The sequence below is a fragment of the Opisthorchis viverrini genome (assembly GCF_000715545.1).
Source record: "Opisthorchis viverrini unplaced genomic scaffold opera_v5_7, whole genome shotgun sequence".
In the NCBI taxonomy this organism is placed as follows: Eukaryota; Metazoa; Platyhelminthes; class Trematoda; order Opisthorchiida; family Opisthorchiidae; genus Opisthorchis; species Opisthorchis viverrini.
The window spans coordinates 1,390,291-1,399,325 of record NW_008751663.1 but is presented as its reverse complement, the minus strand read 5'-3'; the positions used below and the strand labels follow the sequence as shown (position 1 = coordinate 1,399,325).

Below are 9,035 nucleotides of genomic sequence, written 5' to 3'. Positions count from 1 at the left end.
ATATACTTAGTATTGTTAGTTAGACTGACACTCCAAAAAGAAAAGAAATAGACTAGTGTTACCGAAAGTACTCAAAATGACTAGTGTACTATAACGCATCTCTGCGGAAAGAAAGAATATTCAGGGGGCAGCTTTTATAGTAAACACACTGCTTGCCAACCCAGAAGTATACATAAGTTTCGCGTTAATTTACTGAACTCTCACAAGGAAAAAACAAGAATCACCATGTTTTGAACTCAGGGTTGTTGCTTGCACTTTCGAAGAGTACTATTCATGTGTTTTACTAATCCGTTCAATTAGCTACGATGACATTCCATCTAGAACTCAGGAAACAGAGGTGCGCACGGGCATCCTTACGTTCAAAGGTCCTAAGTTAGAAACGACCCTTTGGGGATGATATCGTCTGAAGCTGAGAATGCTGATGTGTACTCGTGATGAGTTCTGGTAAATTTTTTTTACTAACTGCGGCTTCATGTGACCCATCCAGAATATTCGTTTCATACTTGGCGAATAATATATTTTGAATATGAATTTAAAAACTTCTGGCATTACTAACAAGTATGATTAGCTGAAAATAGGCATAAGATGCTGGTCTGATATAATCGTAACCTGTGATAGACAAAGGGCCACTTTCTTGAAGAAACCACAACAAAGACCTCGTCAGCTCAATTCAGTAGCTGGTTCCCGGAACAAGCCCAGCCTCAGGGCGGATGAGCATTACGATTCGCCCACGTTTCTGTAGTTAGTTCTGGCCAACATATATTGTTATATAGTTATGACAAGTTTTAAATACAATTTTCTATTCATGTAAGTGATGATCGAAGATCGAGGTGATCGAAATAAAGTCCGGCGTGCATATACTGATGACAACAATGATAGTACTCTTATCCAGTACTATCAGTCCTTCACTGGTTCAAGGTCTGCCAGCCCATGGGTTGAATTCAAGTGAGTCGAACGTGCCATGGAAACCGAGGAAACAGTAAGATAACTCTGACAAACTTACGTTGAGGGTTGACTTGAGGAGTTGGAGGGCATTCAAGTATTGGCTGTGGGCAAAAAGAGTGAATGAATCGGTTGGACGAAACACTGCATTGAAGAATCTGTTAGGCGCTATGGTGTGTTTCAGAAAGTGATGCAAAGGTGAGGAGGATTGGGCTGGCCATATCTGACAGGCGGAAGAATCGCTCGGTCTTTTTCCAACCTTCTTATGCTGTTTATGTGTAAAAGTTGGATAAATTATCTTCGGCTTATTCCGTATAGAAACTCGTATACTTTCTTCAGGTGTTATTTAAGGATTGGCCTCTTCTGAAGAAGGTAGTCGTGAGAAAACTACTCACAAGGTTGCTGAAAACTCTTCGACAGCCCACGACCGGTTTCGCCCTTCTTGGAGCTCATCAGGTAGACGCATTTCCCGAGTTTCCATCAACCTTATGTTTTACTAAAACCCAAATTAGACTGATTTCGAGAAATACACTCATTTGCAAATCAATTTGGTTTTCACGAGAGACTCAACTGAATCTCTCGTTTATGATGTTCTACAATTGTGAGTAGTTTCCTTTATGAAAATGTCCTGCGATATCTCGAATATCGTGCCAACTGATTCATGAGGCGGCCTGTGTGCAGCGCATTCGGTTGTGGAATATCATAAGTGAGAGATTCAGTTGAGCCTCTCGTGAAGACCAAACTGATTTTCAAATGAGTGTATTTCTCGATAACCATGAGAAGCTTCAGGAGACCAACCAAAATGGACCTTTCTCAAGTTTCACTTCCTTATATGAGTGACATTTATGTACGAACAGTTGTGTCATGTTCTTCTGTGTCAGTTAACAACAAACCTTTTCAGCACGTTTACCTTCAAAAGTTTTCAAAGATAGCTGTGGCCGAACCTCAATGAACAGATTTTCCTTTTGTCCCTCATTGCCAAAGAAGTTCATTACTTGTCTAGCAGCTGGATCACTGATCAAGTAAAAATAGCATTTAAAAAACACGTAGTTTTGGTATGAATATATCTCAGAAGGCTTCACCAGCCATCACAAACATGCAGCGAGAATGTACTAGGACAAAAAGCACCGTAAGGGGTCTGAAGTGAGGACAGTCAAACTATTGTGAGATTCACACAAACAACGGTAGTGTAAAGTTGTGGCCTGTAGCGTGTATTCACTCACAGAAAACAGCTTAGAGGTATACAATGTTCACACTTTACATTGAAATAGGAAAAGTTCTTTCAACCAAAGGCACTAGTAGGAGATGGTCCCTCAACCAAATGTCCCTTCTATGACGACCTTTTTCACAAGTCCTTTGTCACTACACGACATCAGCAGAACGTTTGAAACGTCGGTGGTCAAAAACGTCAAGGCGCGTTAAAATACCTGTCCTCTGAGGCCATATCTCGCAACCGTGAAGCAAAAGAGCAATACTCTGACTTGGCTTATATGACGCTTGATATTTATTGATATGACGCCACATGTAATTCAAATTAGAAATTGTGATTCGAACCTTTGAGATTCACGCACTGACTTCATCAGTGGCACTCTCTCAGAGCTAATACGACCATCGAGTTACGTAGGATTCCCCATAACCGCCACTACTTCGCCTTAAGTCCTAACTGGTATGTTCAGAGGCTGCACATTCTGAAGCACGACTATACAGTGCAAAGTTGCAGTGCCGTAAAATGGTATGATGGTTGCCAGTTTATGCGACGGTTTAGTGTTCAAAAGTTAACCGGAGGATCGAGAGCATGAATCTCTCTCGGTGTTGTTGGGATGAGTCCAGAAACGCTTCATTCGCAGCATAAAATTTCGATTGAGATGCAGTTCGTTTGTTGCACAGATCGAAGCCGTGGAAAACCTGTTTGTGTCACAAGGGCATGCCTCACAGTCAGGTCACCAGTGTGCAACTGTGGAAACTGTTACAGACATCTGTGGAAGTCAGTTATTTCCAGATCGCATACAGCGCTTTTTACAGCCAGTCGACACCTGCCAAACCGTGATTCAATTTTTCGCCTGTTTGTTCTGAAGACGACCCCAGTCTTACTTGTTCCCTTCGCTCGGATATGGGGACCAAGCATATTTGTCCCTGATCACCCTATCACACCTGATCACACCTGTCTGATGGAAACTGAATGAGAATCGTAACGGTCCCTTGAGTTCGGCCAGCCCGCGACGCACTTATACCAAAGAACTTGAGAATCGATAATGAATCGAAAAGGAACATGTTCACGTGCGTGCCTGTGCATGTTCACGCAAGGCATCCTGTTGATGTCCTTGTAGTTGAACGATTTGCTCAGCTTACGGAAAAGAGTGCGCACTGTTGTATGCGAGCGTGAAGTTTTGATAGTTTAGGATATCTTAGTTCTTCACCGGGAAGCCAAAACACAGCTGTGATACACATTAGATGCACTTTATTGTGACTTTCAGTGATCTAAGATTAAGAGTATAAGGAACCGGAAGAAGAAATACACCGATATTGCGCATAATAAGGAGGCCAAAGGGACGCGGGATGTTTTCCTGCGAGTATAAACCAATGGCATTGCTTAAAGTTTTAGGAAGCCGCTGTCCTTCCGCACTTGTTTGCCTTTTTTCTAAGTGTCTACTTCCCACCCGGCAACAACTGGAATTCCATGTTGTCGGGGTGAGAATGTATCCACTTAAACTGACGTTTTTAGCGTACCACACCGACCCCTTGAACGAAGTCTAGCCTTTAGACTGTTTCAACAATAAATCATCATGGACCAGCGGCTCTCAAAACCCCAAACTCTTTCACGTTATCCGTACTGTTTTCGGCGACAAAATGATGGAACTAAAGAACACACTTCAGTTTTTAGCGTGCTGACATGATTTGCCTTTCCCACAGTATGTGGGTCCTCATGGGCGCCCAGTGGACAATATTTCAAAGACAATTTTTGGTGCTTTTTATCAAAGAGGGCGCTATTAATAGTTGCCATTTCCTAGAGTGGCAAACCAGGGAAGAAAAATAGCGCGAGGCAAGCACAAAAGGTCTCCTGACAGCCATTCAACGTATTTAAAATATTTTGACACATTTTGCTTTGGAAAATCATGCTCAGGATTTAAAAAAGTTCGTACTAAGAGTGCTTACCTTAGAAGAATAACATATTAGTTTGTTCTGATCAAGACGAACTTGGGATGAAAAATTCCATCCGTATCGACTTAAAACCGAGAGGATCGGAACCGGGAAAAGGGAATTCGATTGGTCTCGGTGGATTTTTCCGACCAAGTTGAAATTACCACCACTAATTAGGCGAACCATCACCCTTTCCGCTATCACCGCCACAGACATCATCAATGCAATGCAGTGCACTCCGCAAATGAACTTAAGAATCTCAAGTAGTAGAAGTTTGATTGCATCAATCGAATAGCTTAGCTCAGTTTTTGGGGTCCCTATATTGTATTGGTGTAAATGGCTATTCCATCTGTTTTTACAACGCTGGACAAATCAGGGGACAAAATGTATTCGCCAGATTGTATCTAGTTACGTACGCCGAATACGTAAAAGGATAGAAGACTGTACGACACTAACCTCGTATGACATCAAGTAGCTGAATTCCTGGAAGAAAGTTGAAACGTAATTTGTGAGAATCAAAAACGGGGAAAAATGATAAATAAACGTTTTTTATTCTTCATACACCATCCCTGAGTTGGTTCAGCATCACACCGAAAAACCTCTAAGTGGCACTGCGTAGTATGTTCCTGCTGTTTTTTCGACCTGGTTAAGCGGGCAACGCATCGCGATGATTAAGCTTGCTAATCGGGTCTGTGAGACCGCACAACTCAAGAGGAATCCGCTCACTAGCGCAGCAAGTAATGCTCGTTTTGATGCTGAATTTAGCGTAGCCCGAACCTGTTGAAGCAGAACACTAGGGACAGCACACACTATCGGTTCACCGGAGACAATCCTCCAGTGTGTGTTTACCATAGTGTACAAAAACTTCACTTACAAATCCATTCAGTTAAAGCGTTCAGTGATGAGGAAATTTTAGGCCTTGATTCAGACAAACTGCGCATGCTGGGAGGTCATAGTCCTTCGGAAAACTCCAAATAGCTCCTTCTCTTACAAATCCATTCAGTTAAAGCTTTCAGTGATGAGGAAATTTTAGGCCTTAATTCAGACAAACTGCGCATGCTGGGAGATCATAGTCCTTCGGAAAACTCCAAATAGCTGGATAGACAAAATGACCGTTTTCGTCGAAAGTGAACAGTCCAATACGGTTAGAGAATAGATCCTCAATTCACTTCTGCTTGGACGAATCTGTATCGCATTCTCAGCTTGCAAAAAAGGTCTACCTGAGTAAGCCGTTGTCTCAACAAACCGACGAAAGGCTTAGATTCCTTGTGTTCTGGTGTAGCTCAAGCCCTATATATGCCCTCCTCACATCGTCATATTTATTCCAATGGACTTGGGAAAATGTCAGTAGAATACATCTGATCTGTCACTTGTTTTCGAACGATGCAACAACCCAATGTGATCGTAGACTAATCAGGTTTTCACCTGATGGTTTTGAATGTACCTGGGAAATTAACTCCAATTTTACGATTACGTTGTGCTGTCAATATTGTGCTCCGCTGCCTAAAACTGACTCCATGTTTTGGCTTCAATAGTTGTAATGTCGAAGATGGGAAAAAAGTTCTTAGTGGAGCCTTAGACCTGAGGTATAAACCATATGGAGCAAGTCACGAGATCAGCCCTCTGATGCTACTGTCCCTCATATTCAAAAGAACCACGTATAACTCAGAAATTAAAGGCTTCTGGGAAGTTAACCTTCGAAAGTATTCCACATTCAATAATGAAAGGAGAATGGATGACAAAAGATGATGGTCTGTATGAATTATGTCCACTGAAGAAGAAAAATCTTACTTCTATATTTGACATTTCTTTTCTTTTGGTGCCTGGGCGGCAGCACCTCAGGACGCGATTTACTGGGCTAGACAAATACAGTTTCTTGACTTTATAACTTCGACGTCCATCCTTACTCTGGTTCAGGTGGTCAGCAACTGCTCATTGAACTGGCCCATCAGTAGTTTCATGGCGTTCGGTTTCTGCATCTCCAATGTCCATCCAACCGTACCTGCGTTTAGCCATTACTTTTACCACCAGCGTAAATGTAAAAGCGTGCATCTTTGCTTTTATCCGATGAATTGTTGTGTATTGTTGTGTATAAATACTTGCATAATTACTTGTATACTTGTATATATACTTATACACAGGTCAGCTTGCTTACAGGTGTTCACTCAGTGTTTCGTGGATATTCTTTCATTAGGGGTTTATCATATCATCGGTTAACCAACGTAATCCACATGTATTGTGGCCCCGGTGACTTCATCACAATTCAGTCCACTTAACTTGCGATATGCAAACACTCGTCAAGTACGTATTGCTATTTGACCTGGCCTTAGGTCATTCTGGATTACAGCGCTTCCGATACAGTTTATAAAATATTCAAATGGATAGTTTAAGAAGGCAAATGCCAAGGCTTACAGGATTTTTGGTACAGAAGAACATCTACTGGTTCTTCAAAAGACAGGCATCCGTCATTGAGAAGCTCGTGTTTACCGGTTAGATGACTAATTAGCCAAATATTGTGAGGACAAATAATGCTAGTTATGAAAAACAATATACCGCTTGCTCTGTCTCGACTGGACCTTCACCGGTAAATGTAGCAGGATAGATTGGGTGCTGATACTCTGTTAGGAGATTCCGTCGTCTACCGCAACACCACATTTGAGCGCGGGAATATGAACTGAGGTGATTTGTTGGTTCAGCCGGTACAAATCGCTTGTTGGGAAATACGGCTTGTTGGCCACAGTGATGCTGCAAAAAAACTTTGGAAAATTCAAAACAGGGCTTATCACTACCGGTCCAGCTGCACTGACCTGTCCAAAAGTGTGCACCCGGAAAATTCAGCTTCTAACCTTCAATTCTGTGTCTCACTGTTTCAGTTCTCAATAAATCCTCCAGAAGCATATTGGAACGTTTTGAATATCCGAGCAAATTTTCAGCACAGAGTAAAGAGATAGACCGATTAAATAACTCAGCATTCTCTCCCCGAACATTCGGAAATATGGAAAGGGGAACAACCATGAAAAACTCTAAAGACATGCTTCAACGAAGGAATCTTACCTCCAGACTTTCAATCAGTCTTTTCGGTTTGATGTTAAACCAACCTAGTACCTCAAGCATCATCTTTGATTGACAGTATATGTTCTGCTGCTCTGATTCTCTCAATTCGTGTCCTCGTCTCAAGATAGCCTCAAGATCGAGCAGAGTCATCATAAACAAAGAGGTCACGAGTGAGGCAAATTCTGGCGTCAAAACTTTTGAGCTGCGAGGAAAATGGGGGGCGGATCGGCATAAATTCATCAGGTTTTGAAGTTTAAATTGTCCGCTAACACTGGCAATGTTGCGAAAGTTTTATCACCCCCATTAGACTGATACCGTTAGTTTGTCATATCGTTACGGCGTTATCGACTTTGTAACTGGTAGTACACCACTCGTACTGTCAACCGTCGTCAAACAGATGAAAAGTTTCGCAAACGTTTTTGTGCACACACAATATTTTTCCACAGGAAGCTCCTGCTAGCTCCTGATATTTGCTTTTATCCTCATGAATACGGAGCTTTGCAACGAACAAGCCCTTCACCTCTAGGGGAAGTTAACCTTCGAAAGCATTCCACTTTCAATACGGCGGGGAAAATGGATGACCGAAGCTGATAGTTTGTATGAATCATGCCATCTTAAGAAGAAAAATCTTATTTCTATCAGGCACATTTCTTTTGCTTTGCCTTCTGCTCCGAAGAATCCATAAACCAGCTTGCTTCAATGGGATCACCTTCCATTTCCTGCAATCGATTTTCAAGCTGTGAAGCCCAGTGAGTCAGAAATTACACATTACTAGGTTACAAGCNACATTTCTTTTGCTGAAGTGCCTGGGCGGCAGCACCTCAGGACGCGATTTACTGGGCTAGACAAATACAGTTTCTTGACTTTATAACTTCGACGTCCATCCTTACTCTGGTTCAGGTGGTCAGCAACTGCTCATTGAACTGGCCCATCAGTAGTTTCATGGCGTTCGGTTTCTGCATCTCCAATGTCCATCCAACCGTACCTGCGTTTAGCCATTACTTTTACCACCAGCGTAAATGTAAAAGCGTGCATCTTTGCTTTTATCCGATGAATTGTTGTGTATTGTTGTGTATAAATACTTGCATAATTACTTGTATACTTGTATATATACTTATACACAGGTCAGCTTGCTTACAAGTGTTCACTCAGTGTTTCGTGGATATTCTTTCACTAGGGGTTTATCATATCATCGTTTAACCAAGGTAATCCACATGTATTGTGGCCCCGGTGACTTCATCACAATTCAGTCCACTTAACTTGCGATATGCAAACACAATGTATACTCGTCAAGTACGTATTGCTATTTGACCTGGCCTTAGGTCATTCTGGATTACAGCGCTTCCGATACAGTTTATAAAATATTCAAATGGATAGTTTAAGAAGGCAAATGCCAAGGCTTACAGGATTTTTGGAACAGAAGAACATCTACGGGTTCTTCAAAAGACAGGCATCCGTCATTGAGAAGCTCGTGTTTACCGGTTAGATGACTAATTAGCCAAATATTGTGAGGACAAATAATGCTAGTTATGAAAAACAATATACCGCTTGCTCTGTCTCGACTGGACCTTCACCGGTAAATGTAGCAGGATAGATTGGGTGCTGATACTCTGTTAGGAGATTCCGTCGTCTACCGCAACACCACATTTGAGCGCGGGAATATGAACTGAGGTGATTTGTTGGTTCAGCCGGTACAAATCGCTTGTTGGGAAATACGGCTTGTTGGCCACAGTGATGCTGCAAAAAAACTTTGGAAAATTCAAAACAGGGCTTATCACTACCGGTCCAGCTGCACTGACCTGTCCAAAAGTGTGCACCCGGAAAATTCAGCTTCTAACCTTCAATTCTGTGTCTCACTGTTTCAGTTCTCAATAAATCCTCCAGAAGCATATTGGAACGTT

At 42.0% G+C, this 9,035-nt stretch overlaps 1 protein-coding gene across 1 annotated transcript in view; it reads right to left on the bottom strand.

Annotated features, from left to right (window-relative positions):
* T265_12614 (hypothetical protein) overlaps window positions 1-9,035 on the bottom strand; it is a gene marked incomplete at both ends in the record, with an annotated part of 81,274 nt that overhangs the window by 24,166 nt on the left and 48,073 nt on the right. Inside the window, 3 exons of the mRNA XM_009164623.1 lie at window positions 1,004-1,046; window positions 4,537-4,563; window positions 7,135-7,336. Coding sequence (XP_009162887.1) covers window positions 1,004-1,046; window positions 4,537-4,563; window positions 7,135-7,336 — 272 coding nt within the window. The remainder of the gene's footprint in view (window positions 1-1,003; window positions 1,047-4,536; window positions 4,564-7,134; window positions 7,337-9,035) is intronic.